This window comes from Taudactylus pleione, unplaced genomic scaffold (genome assembly GCF_031769625.1).
Source record: "Taudactylus pleione unplaced genomic scaffold, aTauple2 ptg001576l, whole genome shotgun sequence".
Taxonomy (NCBI): Eukaryota; Metazoa; Chordata; class Amphibia; order Anura; family Myobatrachidae; genus Taudactylus; species Taudactylus pleione.
Genome location: NW_028285973.1, coordinates 326315 through 341893, shown reverse-complemented (window position 1 = coordinate 341893; position 15579 = coordinate 326315). Strand labels below are relative to the sequence as shown.

The 15579-nt window shown below is 51.0% G+C and overlaps 1 protein-coding gene across 1 annotated transcript in view; it reads left to right on the top strand.

The window, feature by feature from the left end:
• Positions 1-15579, top strand: part of LOC148442272 (calcium-transporting ATPase type 2C member 2-like) — a 183279-nt gene that overhangs the window by 79801 nt on the left and 87899 nt on the right. The window contains 4 exon segments of the mRNA XM_088464101.1: positions 3126-3236; positions 4977-5093; positions 7448-7537; positions 8422-8457. Coding sequence (XP_088320227.1) covers positions 3126-3236; positions 4977-5093; positions 7448-7537; positions 8422-8457 — 354 coding nt within the window.

The window sequence follows — 15579 nt, the reverse complement described above, 5'->3', positions numbered from 1 at the left end:
GGTCTTCCCACCCTCTGACTACCAGAATGATGGGTGATCCCTACCCTGAGTATCCCCATCCTCTGACTACCAGAATGATCGGTGATCCCTACCCTGGGTCTTCCCACCCTCTGACTACCAGAATGATTGGTGATCCCTACCCTGAGTATCCCCATCCTCTGACTACCAGAATGATGGGTGATCCCTACCCTGAGCATCCCCACCCTCTGACTACCAGAATGATGGGTGATTCCTCCTATGTTCCGCTAGTCGGGGGGAGGAGGATATGGCTGGGATGATCGGAGGCGTATATCGTATATGGCTGGGATGATCGGAGGCGTATATCGTATATGGCTGGGATGATCGGAGGCGTATATCGTATATGGCTGGGATGATCGGAGGCGTATATCGTATATGGCTGGGATGATCGGAGGCATATATATCGTATATGGCTGGGATGATCTGAGGCGTATATCGTATATGGCTGGGATGATCGGAGGCGTATATCGTATATGGCTGGGATGATCGGAGGCGTATATCGTATATGGCTGGGATCAGAGGCGTATATCGTATATGGCTGGGATGATCGGAGGCGTATATCGTATATGGCTGGGATGATCGGAGGCGTATATCGTATATGGCTGGGATGATCGGAGGCGTATATCGTATATTGCTGGGATGATCGGAGGCGTATATCGTATATGGCTGTGATGATCGGAGGCGTATATCGTATATGGCTGGGATGATTGGAGGCGTATATCGTATATGGCTGGGATGATCGGAGGCGTATATCGTATATGGCTGGGATCAGAGGCGTATATCGTATATGGCTGGGATCAGAGGCGTATATCGTATATGGCTGGGATGATCGGAGGCGTATATCGTATATGGCTGGGATGATCGGAGGCGTATATCGTATATGGCTGGGATGATCGGAGGCGTATATCGTATATTGCTGGGATGATCGGAGGCGTATATCGTATATGGCTGTGATGATCGGAGACGTATATCGTATATTGCTGGGATGATCGGAGGCGTATATCGTATATGGCTGGGATGATCGGAGGCGTATATCGTATATGGCTGGGATGATCGGAGGCGTATATCGTATATGGCTGGGATGATCGGAGGCGTATATCGTATATGGCTGGGATCAGAGGCATATATCGTATATGGCTGGGATGATCGGAGGCGTATATCGTATATGGCTGGGATGATCGGAGGCGTATATCATATATGGCTGGGATGATCAGAGGCGTATATCGTATATTGCTGGGATGATCGGAGGCGTATACCGTATATGGCTGGGATGATCGGAGACGTATATCGTATAGCTGGGATGATCGGAGGCGTATATCGTATATGGCTGGGATGATCGGAGGCGTATATCGTATATGGCTGGGATGATCAGAGGCGTATATCGTATATGGCTGGGATGATCGGAGGCGTATATCGTATATGGCTGGGATGATCGGAGGCGTATATCGTATATGGCTGGGATGATCGGAGGCGTATATCGTATATGGCTGGGATGATCGGAGACGTATATCGTATATTGCTGGGATGATCGGAAACGTATATTGTATATGGCTGGGATGATCGGAGACGTATATCGTATATTGCTGGGATGATCGGAGGCGTATATCGTATATGGCTGGGATGATCGGAGGCGTATATCGTATATGGCTGGGATGATCGGAGGCGTATATATTGTACCCAGTGGGCAGGAAAGAGTTAAACGTTTCCTGTGATTTGCTATGAGACTTCCCTGTCTGTCAGATACCTGTGATTGATGTCCTCTTATCTCTGGCTCCTCTCCCAGCTCATTAAATAAACTATACACATTCTTTCAGCTCGCTTGCCCGTAACCTGCGCAGAAACCCTGACTTACCTTCTCCTTTATAAGTTGTCTAAGGTGGGGCAGCGGCTGCACCTCTGTATTGTGCAGGATTTCTCCGGTATGTACAGTACTAATATAAGGGGACTATGTGGACTCTGGAAACAATAGGGATCAGCTTATAGGGATTAAACATTATCATATTGCTGGGGTATGTGCCATAAAGAGTCAGCTCTTGTGGTAGCACACAGTCTGCGTGTGTACTATGTATATGATTAGGTGTTATTCCTACCTCAATCTGATCCTGCTGAGGAAATCTATGTATTTGTGATAAAACGGTGGTAATACCAAAGCTGAGAGTACCGCCTGTATATGGATTGCAGCCAGCTACATATAGGGTCCTCCCATGGACAGATGTAGTATTATATCCGCCCTTCCCTGATGGCAACGAGCCCATAATCAGGGTGAAGATGAAGCTATTACCGGTCGGAAATTTGGAGGTGACCGCAGTGTATAATACATATATTTATTCACTTTAGCGATGAGCATCAGGTCTGATGTAAACTAGGAGACAAGGGCAGAAGTAATGTTCTAGGTAGAGGTCATCCCTAATATGCTGATAATTATAATAAGCCTCACAGGTGACCTTCCTGACACGTTATTCATGGTGTTAGAAGATGACATGTATAGGAAACAAACATTTACTAAGACATGTAACTAAACTTGTTACACCGGATGCCATGGGGGGGTCACACTTCTGTTTTCCCTTACAAACAATATTTCAGTTTTCTTTTTTCTAAATTCCCACTAGAATAACCCTTCTCATGGAAGTGTTCAGTATACAGGTGTGCGCTCGCGTAAAGCCCTCGCAGCCATGTATCGTGGCGCAATGGTAAATCGCAACGGAATATATAAGCAAGTTAATATTCTTGAGAATGGACTCTAACAGTAGTGACATATACAGTATTGGGGTAGATGTACTAAGCTGTGAGAGTGATAAAGTAGACAGAGATAAGGTACCAGCCAACCAGCTCCTAACTGTCATTTTTCAAACACAGCCTGTGACATGACAGTTAGGAGCTGATTGGCTGGTACTTTATCACCGTCCAAGGCTTGGTAGATCTCCCCAGTAATAAGTTACAATGGGAAAATGTCTCTGTAGTTTCTAACTCGCCCTGTAGTAAGTGCGCTGTGCCGCCACGTTCCAGCATTTCGGATGATGGGGTCAGTGGGGCGTTCTCCGGGTCTTTGCTGATACGAGAGTTACATGTATTGACCAGTAACGCTCTTACTTTCCCCATATTCACAGGCGGAGGAGCAGTGTGAGCTGAAATCCGTGGAACAAGACGACGACATCATACCGCTACCTGCGAAGGAGGCCAGCCGCCTTGGCGAGGACGACCTAATAAAATATTTACACGTGAGCACTTATTACATCTGAATTAAAAAAAATAGATTAGGAGATAAAGCTTTAATTGTTGCCCAAATCAATAATCCTGTTACACGTTCTATATGTCACCATAGAGATAAGTGGTTGTGTTACGCGAGGCTGCTGGAGCTTTGCCTGTACATGATCTATTGCGCTGGTGTTTGTATTAGAGGTAATTATTAGGCGGCTAGTTCCCGGCCGCTCTTACAGCCATAGACCAGATGGAAAAAGCTGATTCATCTATAAATAATATATACATGAGATCTGCGCATTATCATTGTGTTTTATAACACTCCAGCGTCTTGCCGGACTACAACACCCAGCAAAGCCTGATTGCGGCAGTGGCTTCTGGGAGTTGTATGCTCGGTACGGTAGCTGGCAGACAGATGAATGGCATTTCCTAGACGTATTCTCCCCGTTGGCCTTTGGGTGCGCAATTGCTCACTTACTCCCTGCGCAACCGTCCACTGAAAATGTCACCTTAACATGGCGTCCGAAGCAGGGTCACAGGGCGCCACATGGGACATTTCACTGCCTTTCTGCTCTTTTCAGGTTATATTATGTGTCCGTGGTAGCTCCCCACACGTCTGATCTTGGATATTTGACTTCTATTTCTCACATATCTGATACTATAGGGGTCTATTTACTAAGCAGTGTTAGGAGACAGAGTGAAAAGTGATAAGAAAGTGATAAGGTGCCAGCCAATCAGCTCCCAACTGTCATGTTTCAAACAGCCTGTGAAATGACAGTTGGGAGCTGATTGGCTGGTACCTTATCACTTTCTTATCACTTTTCACTCTGTCTCCTAACACTGCTTAGTAAATAGACGCCTTAGTATCTTGTGTAAAAAATATTTCTCACAGGGCTTTCCTGCAGCGTAACGTTCCCGTGGACTCCATTATATATATTTAGCGCCGAGCGTTCACGTTCGTAATCAAGTGTGTGAGCGAGTGCGTTATCGAATGGACAATCTGCCCAAAACTAGCACATTTTTTGGCCGACACTGAAGCTCGTCGTGTTGCTATGTCGGCGTCTCCGACATGACTAGTTCAGTAAGAATACGGTTACCTTTTACAGGCATTGGGTCTATTTACTAAGCCGTGGAGGGAGATAATGTGGACAGAGGTGAAGTACCAACCAACCAGCTCCTGTCACTTTTGAAACGGCCTGTAACATGGCAGTTAGGAGCTGATTGGCTGGTACTTTATCTCTGTCCAAGGCTTAGTAAATGGACCACACGTTATTAAGGGTTTTTTCCTCACAGTATTAGTGTATTTATCATCATTTTGTAGGGTTTGATTAATACCATATCCCTGCCCTAAAAGTAAAATTGTTATCCTGGATTTCCTATCCCAGCCGTCAGAGCCTTATTACAGGCCTGTCATGTGATAATGTCCTACAGTTATATACCTGCTCCCCATAGGTCACTTATCTGGGGGCTTGTGCTCATGTCATCTGGTGGGACCCCTGACGTGCTGCTCTGCTCCTCCGCCATGTTCCCGCAGGAAGGTTCCTCTATTCATGCCTCTGTGGTGCATTATTCCATGTAGTAAAGAATACAGTGTATCTGCAGGGATTGTACATGAGGAGACACTTATAATACCTCATACCTCTCAGCCACCTCTCAGATTCTTGTAGCAGTGAGACTTCTTCCCTCCGTCTTTGGAAGGACAGTGATGCCTTATTACTGTGTCCGGATTGTGGGCTCACCTTGCTGTGTCTGTTTTGTAGGTGGACGTGGACGGCGGGCTCCCGGAGTGCTCGGTGCTCCAGCGCAGGGTGAAACATGGCTGGAACGAGTTTCAGGTGGACAGTACGGATCCCGTGTGGAGGAAATACCTGGGACAGGTGCGATATGCTACTATGGGGGGGCCAGGGGTGTGACCAGCTTTATGGGTCCTGGTACAACGGGGCGCCCTGTCTTCTCCTCCTGTATTATTCCACAGTGCAGTGTACAGTAGCATGGACCATATGGCGTAATAGCACAGTGGACAGGGCTGCAAGGTTGTGGCAAGCTGTTCAGCTATGATGATATAGCACAGGCAAAAGCACCATCTATAAAAGAGAGAGTGGAGGCGAATTGTCCCTAAATTGGTAGATCACTCCACATGCAATCAGAAGCTACTAACACCTTGTGCCTCTAGACTGAAGAGAAGAGTCCGGATTTGTTTCCAGAGTATGGATATAATGTGTCATGGCTGCAGAGCTCATGTCACTACTGATTATTAAGGCACTTTGCCTCAGTATATCCTAGAGCAGGGGTGGGGAACCTTTTTCTCTGTCGAGGGTCATCATGATATATATAACATTATTTGTGGGCCCGATGCAGGCCACGCCCCCTCCGTGTGACGTCACATGGGCGTGGCCATCATCGCCGGTGATTACAGCAATGCCCAGGGTAGCAGTGTGACCGCCTGAAGCGTCCTAAGGACACTCCAGGTGGCACTGCTGCATAGAGTCTGGCTGCAGGTGCCATTCTAGGCACAGTGATAGCCAGATGAGGCTAGCAGAATAAAGCTCAGAGGGCCAGACCAAATGATTCTGCGGGCCTTATACGGCCCCCGGGCCTGAGGTTCCCCATCCCTGTCCTAGAGGCTGCTTATTGCATCCCACAAAATGTCCGCCTCCGCTGTGTGCCCTATAAAATGTCCGCCTCCGCTGTGTGCCCTATAAAATGTCCGCCTCCGCTGTGTGCCCTATAAAATGTCCCCCTCCGCTGTGTGCCCTATAAAATGTCCGCCTCCGCTGTGTGCCCTATAAAATGTCCGCCCCCGCTGTGTGCCCTATAAAATGTCCGCCCCCGCTGTGTGCCCTATAAAATGTCCGCCTCCGCTGTGCGCCCTATAAAATGTCCGCCTCCGCTGTGCCCTATAAAATGTCTGCTCCCGCTGTGTCCCTATAAAATGTCCGCCTCCGCTGTGTGCCCTATAAAATGTCCGCCTCCGCTGTGTGCCCTATAAAATGTCTGCCCCCGCTGTGTGCCCTATAAAATGTCTGCCTCCACTGTGTGCCCTATAAAATGTCTGCCCCCGCTGTGTGCCCTATAAAATGTCTGCCCCCGCTGTGTGCCCTATAAAATGTCCCCCTCCGCTGTGTGCCCTATAAAATGTCCCCCTCTGCTCTGTGCCCTATAAAATGTCTGCCCCCGCTGTGTGCCCTATAAAATGTCTGCCCCCGCTGTGTGCCCTATAAAATGTCTGCCCCCGCTGTGTGCCCTATAAAATGTCTGCCCCCGCTGTGTGCCCTTTAAAATGTCTGCCCCCGCTGTGTGCCCTTTAAAATGTCTGCCCCCGCTGTGTGCCCTTTAAAATGTCTGCCCCCGCTGTGTGCCCTATAAAATGTCTGCCCCCGCTGTGTGCCCTATAAAATGTCTGCCCCCGCTGTGTGCCCTATAAAATGTCCGCCTCCGCTGTGTCCCTATAAAATGTCTGCCTCCGCTGTGTGCCCTATAAAATGTCTGCCCCCGCTGTGTGCCCTATAAAATGTCTGCCCCCGCTGTGTGCCCTTTAAAATGTCTGCCCCCGCTGTGTGCCCTTTAAAATGTCTGCCCCCGCTGTGTGCCCTATAAAATGTCTGCCCCCGCTGTGTGCCCTATAAAATGTCTGCCCCCGCTGTGTGCCCTATAAAATGTCCGCCTCCGCTTTGTCCCTATAAAATGTCTGCCTCCGCTGTGTGCCCTATAAAATGTCTGCCTCCGCTGTGTGCCCTATAAAATGTCTGCCCCCGCTGTGTGCCCTATAAAATGTCCGCCTCCGCTGTGTGCCCTATAAAATGTCTGCCCCCGCTGTGTGCCCTATAAAATGTCCGCCTCCGCTGTGTGCCCTATAAAATGTCTGCCTCCGCTGTGTGCCCTATAAAATGTCTGCCTCCGCTGTGTGCCCTATAAAATGTCTGCCCCCGCTGTGTGCCCTATAAAATGTCCGCCTCCGCTGTGTGCCCTATAAAATATCTGCCCCCGCTGTGTGCCCTATAAAATGTCCGCTTGTCTCAGCATTTGTGACGGTGTTTAGGAGACAGATGTTTCTCCTCACACAGATGGGGATGTATTGTTGCGTTTATAACGTGTGCTGGGAGCTGCCATTTTAATATTAGATCTCTGGTTAGACAGAACCTTCTGTGCTGCAATCGCGCCAGTTCCTTCCGTTATTGGGGGTTTATAGAGAACATTGAGATCATTGTTTTCTTTCCCTTTATTTCCTTAGTTTACAAATCCCCTCATCCTGCTGTTATTGGGCTCTGCCCTGGTCAGCGTCATAACTAAGGAGTACGAGGACGCAGTGAGCATTACTGTGGTAAGTGTATGAGGGGGAGGCAGCCATGTTGGTTATTGGCAGAGACTGACTAATCACCTTTATCTTCGTTTGGGTTCAGCAATACATTTATACAACTACTTTATCTTTAGGATAGAACTTTAGGCAGGAACAGAATCTTCCAGTCCATGTTGGTGGCTATTTACCAATTGATGGGTCACTCATGAATATCAGGGAGCAGAAAGTGACACCGGCCTGTGGGAAGTGTAGGAAGCGTGAGGGCGTCCCAGCAGGATTATTTGCACAAGATGGAGGGGTTATAGAGGGCGCAGTTACCGGAATAGTCCTTACCTGGCGGGAGGGGGGTTGCACTCCCTTCCTCTCCGAGGACCTGGATGATCTTTAAACCTCTAATTGTAACCGGGCACATTTCCCCACAGTCAGGTGTATGTACAGTATGTTGCAGTTCCGCAGTTTTTACGGCTCACGTTTTAACGTCACTTCTTACCGGTTGACAAGGAAAGCAGAGTGATTCCGACGATGTTTAAAGGAAATAATTCAACATTTTATAAGGCGTTTTGCAGTTCTCGGCATAATTTAAAGTTAACAATGGTCCTTTTATTGTTGCGCCGTGTTTGGCGTGGTGACCGATACGATATTCTACGAGTGCTCTCCTGAATCAATATCAGATCAATAGCAGCAACCTGAGCGCATCATAGTTTTCCGATAGTCTCCATGCGGCAGAGGCTTGTGTACGTCACAGACCGGCCCTTCTCCGATTTATTGCACCCATTCTGTCACCAGATTCATAATAGCCTGCAAATAACCGCGTCCCGCGCTCCCCTATTGTCAGCCCAGTGCGGGAATTTACTGCGCAGCTTTTACTGCTGTCTAATGGGTAACCGGTCTCATTGTCTTCTCCTTAGGCGATACTGATCGTGGTGACGGTGGCTTTCGTGCAGGTGAGGACGCTCCCTTCTGGGAGGGGTACCTGTAAAGGTATTTTACGCAGGATATATTGAGGGTTTGTGTATATTGACACAGCCACACAGGAACATATTGTCCTTATCTCGTACTGTCCTGTAAAATAAACATCTGCCTAGGCGGCTTCTCTGCCAGGACTTCCCTGGGCTCTCAATGCTCCGTATTCTCTATATATGTTATTAGTCAGATAGTAATGTGTCTCTGCCTGTGCTCCATATACTTATAGTACATGTCAGACCCCAGGGCAGCGCTGAGAGGGGAAGACCCCCATCACACACTTCCTGGGCTCTCAATGCTCCGTATTCTCTATATATGTTATTAGTCAGATAGTAATGTGTCTCTACCTGTGCTCCATATACTTATAGTACATGTCAGACCCCAGGGCAGCGCTGAAAGGGGAAGACCCCCATCACACACTTCCTGGGCTCTCAATGCTCCGTATTCTCTATATATGTTATTAGTCAGATAGTAATGTGTCTCTACCTGTGCTCCATATACTTACAGTACATGTCAGACCCCAGGGCAGCGCTGAAAGGGGAAGACCCCCATCACACACTTCCTGGGCTCTCAATGCTCCGTATTCTCTATATATGTTATTAGTCAGATAGTAATGTGTCTCTACCTGTGCTCCATATACTTACAGTACATGTCAGACCCCAGGGCAGCGCTGAAAGGGGAAGACCCCCATCACACACTTCCTGGGCTCTCAATGCTCCGTATTCTCTATATATGTTATTAGTCAGATAGTAATGTGTCTCTGCCTGTGCTCCATATACTTATAGTACATGTCAGACCCCAGGGCAGCGCTGAAAGGGGAAGACCCCCATCACACACTTCCTGGGCTCTCAATGCTCCGTATTCTCTATATATGTTATTAGTCAGATAGTAATGTGTCTCTACCTGTGCTCCACATACTTATAGTACATGTCAGACCCCAGGGCAGCGCTGAGAGGGGGAGACCCCCATCACACACTTCTTGGGCTCTCAATGCTCCGTATTCTCTATATATGTTATTAGTCAGATAGTAATGTGTCTCTGCCTGTGCTCCATATACTTATAGTACATGTCAGACCCCAGGGCAGCGCTGAAAGGGGAAGACCCCCATCACACACTTCCTGGGCTCTCAATGCTCCGTATTCTCTATATATGTTATTAGTCAGATAGTAATGTGTCTCTGCCTGTGCTCCATATACTTATAGTACATGTCAGACCCCAGGGCAGCGCTGAGAGGGGGAGACCCCCATCACACACTTCCTGGGCTCTCAATGCTCCGTATTCTCTATATATGTTATTAGTCAGATAGTAATGTGTCTCTGCCTGTGCTCCATATACTTATAGTACATGTCAGACCCCAGGGCAGCGCTGAAAGGGGAAGACCCCCATCACACACTTCCTGGGCTCTCAATGCTCCGTATTCTCTATATATGTTATTAGTCAGATAGTAATGTGTCTCTACCTGTGCTCCATATACTTATAGTACATGTCAGACCCCAGGGCAGCGCTGAGAGGGGAAGACCCCCATCACACACTTCCTGGGCTCTCAATACTCCGTATTCTCTATTTCTACTTCAGGGTCCATAGGGGGTCCACAGGGTTGACCTTGGGGTTATAGCTGGAACAGGATCCATGGGCACCACACAGTTAAGCTTTTAGCTCCCAGGATGCACCTGGGTCCTCCTCTATACCCCGCCCCCGAGCCACAGGCACCCCAGTGTAAGCTGGTGCCCGGCCGGAGTCGGTCACCGCGCAGGGGGGCTGCAGGAGCAGCCCCCAAAAGCTTTTATTTTAAGTTAAATTTTATTTATTTTTAATCTATTTTTACTACAGACGGCAGCGAAGGGCTGTCTGTACAGACGCCCACGCTGCCGCTCTGATCCCCGACTGGCGCCGCGACGCCAGTACTGATCTGGGGATCGCGGCGGGAGGGCAGAGTCCGTACTAGCCGGACTCTGTCTACCTCCCAGGACTGCTGCCGGAGTCGCCGGGGATTCAGGTAAGCCGCGCGTCGCTGGCTAGCGGCGGCGCGCGGAATGCCTTAAATGCAGTCCTTTAGCCTCCGGTCCTGGGGACAGACCAGAGGCTGCTGGCAGTGGCGGCGGGCCCCCCCATAACCCGTGGGACCACTAGACCACCAGGGATAACCGGCAAGCGGGAAGCCAGCATCCCTGGGGTTAATGGCCAGCCAGGGGAGGAAGCCTTCCCTGTCAGCGGCTCCTCCCCTCAGCTCAGCGCGCCTTTCAGCACGCAGTCTGGCGTCGCTGAGCTGCAGATTCCTCGGCCACTCCTCCTCTGAGGTCTCCAGCGGCCATTTTCCCAGTGGCAGCGCAGATCTCAGGGAGCACGCGGACCGGTCCCCCTGTGTACCTCTCCCCTGATTAAGGACAGCGTACACAGCACTATAGCCCTCCCAGACACTGAATCTGGGCAGGTTGATTGTAGTGTAAAGGTGCAGTGAGTATATCTTCCTGCATGGTATGTGACTTTTTGCTAGTGCTGCCTGTCTGTGCTTATTTTCCGCTTACTGTCAGCTTATACCTATCCCTTTACTTCTCCTACAAGCCCTGCAGGTGTGTGGGGGAGGGGCGTTTCTACTGACCTCACTTATATAGATCACGTATTTGTGAGGTCCGTCACATACAGTTGTGTGCTACTCAGTGCCATATTGTGGGCTGTTGTTCAGCACACCGGTGAGTGCGTTTTACTTCTACCCTGGTGCCAGATATATAATATATTCTGTCATGTCAGACGAGGAGGTTGAGCGCTCAGTGGCTCCGGTGTTGGCCTCCTGCGGACGCTGTTCTGCAGGAGTAGATAGGGAGGATTTGTCACAGGATGGCCTGTGTAGTCGATGCCAGGTGGCTCCTGGCCCATCCAGACCTTCTCTGGCGCAGGAACCACCGTGGGCGATGTTTTCTCAAGTGCTGGTGTCTATTGCGGACCGTCTGTCGGTCCCGACTGCTCTCCCTACTAGGGCGGTGCCCCAGCCGACCATCCCCCATTCCCCGGGTGTCCCGCAGTTATTGCGGAGTCCTCCTGGGTCTCAATCAGTTGGTCCCTTTGGGGGGTTGCCTATGTATATACAGGCTTCCCCTGTGCCGCAGCAGCCTGTGGTACCTTTTCAGGCCCCTATGGCGACGCCTCCACCATGGGTGGATGTGCTCTCCAACTCCGTGCAAAATTTGGCGGCCGCTTCCTCGGCTTTTCAGTCAATGTTGCAGACTGACATGCCTTCTAGGATTTCTAAACGCCCACTCATGGCACGGGCTGCTCAGGTATCGGACTCAGAGGGTTCCTCAGATGATGGGGAGGTCCCTGATGACACTGACTCGGACGCCTCGGTCCAGGAAATGGATACCAAGTCGTCCATTAATGTGCGAGCACTAGTTAGGGCGGTGCGAGCTATTCTTCTTATAGAGGATGAGGCACCGGTTCCTAGGTCGAAGTTTCCTAGTTTCAAAAAAACTAAGGTGGCTTCTGCGGTGTTTCCCCTGTCTGATCAGTTGACGGATCATATGGCGGTAGCTTGGCAGGCGCCCAGTAAGAGATTCCTTCCTCAGAAGCGGTTGGCTTCTAATTACCCCTTCCCTGAGGCACATTGTAAAAAATGGGAAACTCCACCGGCGGTGGATTCCCATGTCACCCGTTTAACTCGGGGCGCCACCTTACCATTACCGTCGATATCCTCGCTGAAGGATCCCACGGACAGGAAAGTTGAGACTTGCTTAAAGTCTATTTACTCCCTCTCCGGGGCGGTGGCCCGACCGTCCATGGCCATTTCCTGGGTGGCCAAGGCCATTGAGGGGTGGGCCAATGCATTGGAAGATACCTTCCCGGACGACGCTCCGGATGTCCAGGGGGCGTTGTTGGGACAAATGAGGGACGCCGCTTCTTACATTGGAGAAGCTTCTTTAGATGCTAGTCTGCTGACCTCGCGGGTATCGGCTGCAGCGGTGTCTGCCCGCCGATCCTTATGGTTGCGGTCCTGGAGAGCGGACTCTGATTCAAAGAAAGGTCTGGAGGCCTTACCTTTCAATGGGGAATTACTATTTGGTCCGGACTTGGACAAAATAGTGGACACCCTGGCTAAATCCAAGTCGGCCTTCCTCCCTTCGGCGGCACTGCCTGCTAAGGTTCGGAGTTCGGCTTTTCGTTCCTTTCGGGTTCAGGGTAAGGCGAAAGGTCAGTCCTTCCCGAGACAGTCTGCGAGTAAGACGGCCTCTAAACCCAAGAAGCAAGCCTGGAGTGCTCGGCGCCCTTCTTCCAAGCAGGAAGATAAACCTGCGGCCTGATGGGACGGGCCTCCCTCTGGGGGACCTCAGAGTGGGAGGCCGACTTCTTCTATTTGCCCAGTGCTGGCACAATACCACCACGGATGCCTGGGTTCGAGAAGTGGTCTCCCAGGGGTACGCCCTGTCTTTTCGGCACAGACCACCCCACCAGTTTTTCTGCACAAGTCCTTCTCAGGACAAGACCAAGGCGTTACAGGTTCAGGAGGCTATAGAGTCCTTGCTGAAAGCAGGGGTCATTGTTCCCGTTCCTCTATCACAACGAGGGACGGGGTATTATTCGTCTCTGTTTCTGGTGCAGAAACCCAATGGTTCTCATCGCCCTATCCTCAACTTGAAGTCTCTGAACAAATTCCTCAGAGTTCCCAAGTTCAGGATGGAAACGTTACGTTCCATCATTCTGGCGATGGAACCGGGGGATTACATGGTGTCCCTGGACATCCAGGACGCCTACCTCCATGTTCCGATAGCATCTTCACACCAGCGGTATCTGAGGTTCGCTATCCTTCAACACCACTATCAGTTCCGGGCGCTACCCTTTGGTCTCTCCACGGCACCGAGGGTGTTCACGAAGATTATGGCGGTCATGGCCGCACATCTTCGGAACCAGAATGTACGGCTGCTGCCGTACCTGGACGACCTCCTGTTGCTGGCGAGCTCCCCGGAGGTACTGCTTCAACATCTCCACCTGACGATCGCTTGCCTGCAAGCACACGGGTGGTTGATAAATTGGAAAAAGTCCTCCCTGATTCCATCACAGCGGATGGTTCATTTGGGAGCCCTGCTGGATTCGCGTCAGCAAAGGATCTTCCTGACTCCGGAGAAGGTCGCCTCACTACAGCTGCGGATACGCAGTTGCCTGAGCCGTTGCCGCCTGTCGGTCCATTCGGCTATGAGAGTTCTGGGGTCCATGGTGTCGACATTCGACATGGTGGAATTTGCCCAGTTCCATTCCCGGCCCCTGCAGGGGCTGATTCTATCAGAATGGAACGGGTTACCTCACCGGATCCGCTCTCAGGTGCTGGTGTTGTCTCCGGACGTTCGGCTATCTTTGGCTTGGTGGCTTCAGACAGCTCATCTGGTCGAGGGGCGCCCATTTTGGGTCCCGGACTGGGTCCTGCTCACGACGGATGCCAGTCTCCGGGGTTGGGGGGCAGTGACCGGCTCTTTGTCGCTTCAGGGTCGTTGGTCAGCGGAAGAAGCACTTCTCCCCATCAACATCCTGGAACTGCGGGCAGTATACAAGGCCCTGCAGTCGTCCGGCCCCGCTCTTCACGGAAGGGCGGTACAGGTGCAGTCCGACAACGCCACCACGGTGGCGTATATCAATCACCAAGGCGGAACTCGCAGTCAGGCAGCGATGTCGGAGGTGTCTCGTATCCTGTCTTGGGCGGAGGGTCACATTCCAGTGATCTCGGCGGTCTTCATCCCCGGAGTCCTCAATTGGGAGGCGGACTTCCTCAGCCGTCACGACGTGCATCCCGGGGAATGGTCGCTTCACCCAGAGGTGTTTCAGCTACTCGTGGACAGGTGGGGACTGCCGGAGCTGGACTTGATGGCCTCCCGTCACAATCACAAGTTGCCCGTTTACGGGTCAAGGACAAGAGACGCAGGTGCAAGTCTGGTGGACGCGCTGTCGCTGACATGGACGTTTCACCTGGCGTATCTGTTTCCTCCGATATCCCTGCTTCCTCGGGTTCTGCGGAAATTCAAGCAGGACGGCGGCATGCTCGTGCTGGTAGCTCCGGCCTGGCCCAGACGTCCTTGGTACTCCGATCTGAGGAGCCTCTCCATCGACGTTCCGTACCTTCTTCCTCAACGTCGGGACCTGTTGTCTCAGGGGCCCTGCCTTTACCCGGATCTGGGTCGGCTGTCTTTGACGGCGTGGCTCTTGAGACAGCCGTCTTGAGGTCTCGGGGCTTCTCCAGTTCGGTTATTGGTACGATGCTCAGGGCACGCAAGCCTGCTTCAGCACGGATTTATCACAGAGTGTGGCACACTTACTTTCAGTGGTGTGAGTCCAGACTTTATGATCCTCAGGTGTTCCGAGTTTCTAGGATCTTGGAATTTCTTCAGTCAGGATTGGATCTCGGCTTACGCCTTGCATCTCTGAAGGTTCATGTGTCCGCCTTGTCCGTGTGGTTTCAACGGCGGATTGCAATACTACCAGACGTTCACACCTTTTTCCAAGGTGTTATCAGGATCCAGCCTCCCTTTGTGCCTCCGGTGGCTCCTTGGGACTTGGCGGTGGTGCTACGGGTCCTGCAGGGTCCTCCGTTTGAGCCTCTTGAGGCGGTGGAGCTCAAGTGGCTGACATTTAAGACGGTTTTTCTCCTGGCAATTGCTTCGGCCAGGAGGGTGTCTGAATTGGGGGCGCTTTCCTGTCGCCCTCCTTTCCTAATCTTTCACCAGGACAGAGCGGTGCTCCGCACTCGTCCTGAGTTTTTGCCCAAAGTGGTCTCGAAGTTCCATATTAATCAGGAACTTGTTGTGCCAGCTTTTCAGTCCCCTGATCTTTCAGCTGGTGAGACTTCCTTAGATGTGGTCCGGGCGCTTAGAATTTATGTAGACCGGACGGCTTCGGTTAGGAAGTCTGATTCCTTGTTTATCCTCTTTGGTTTTCACAAGAGGGGTTGGCCTGCCAACAAACAAACGTTAGCCCGTTGGCTTCGTTCCGTTATTTGTGAGGCTTATGCACAGGAGGGCTTACCTGTGCCAGCCTCTGTTAAGGCTCATTCCACTCGTTCTGTGGGTCCCTCTTGGGCTGCTAGACGTGGCGCTTCTGCTGTTCAGCTGTGTAGGGCGGCCACTTGG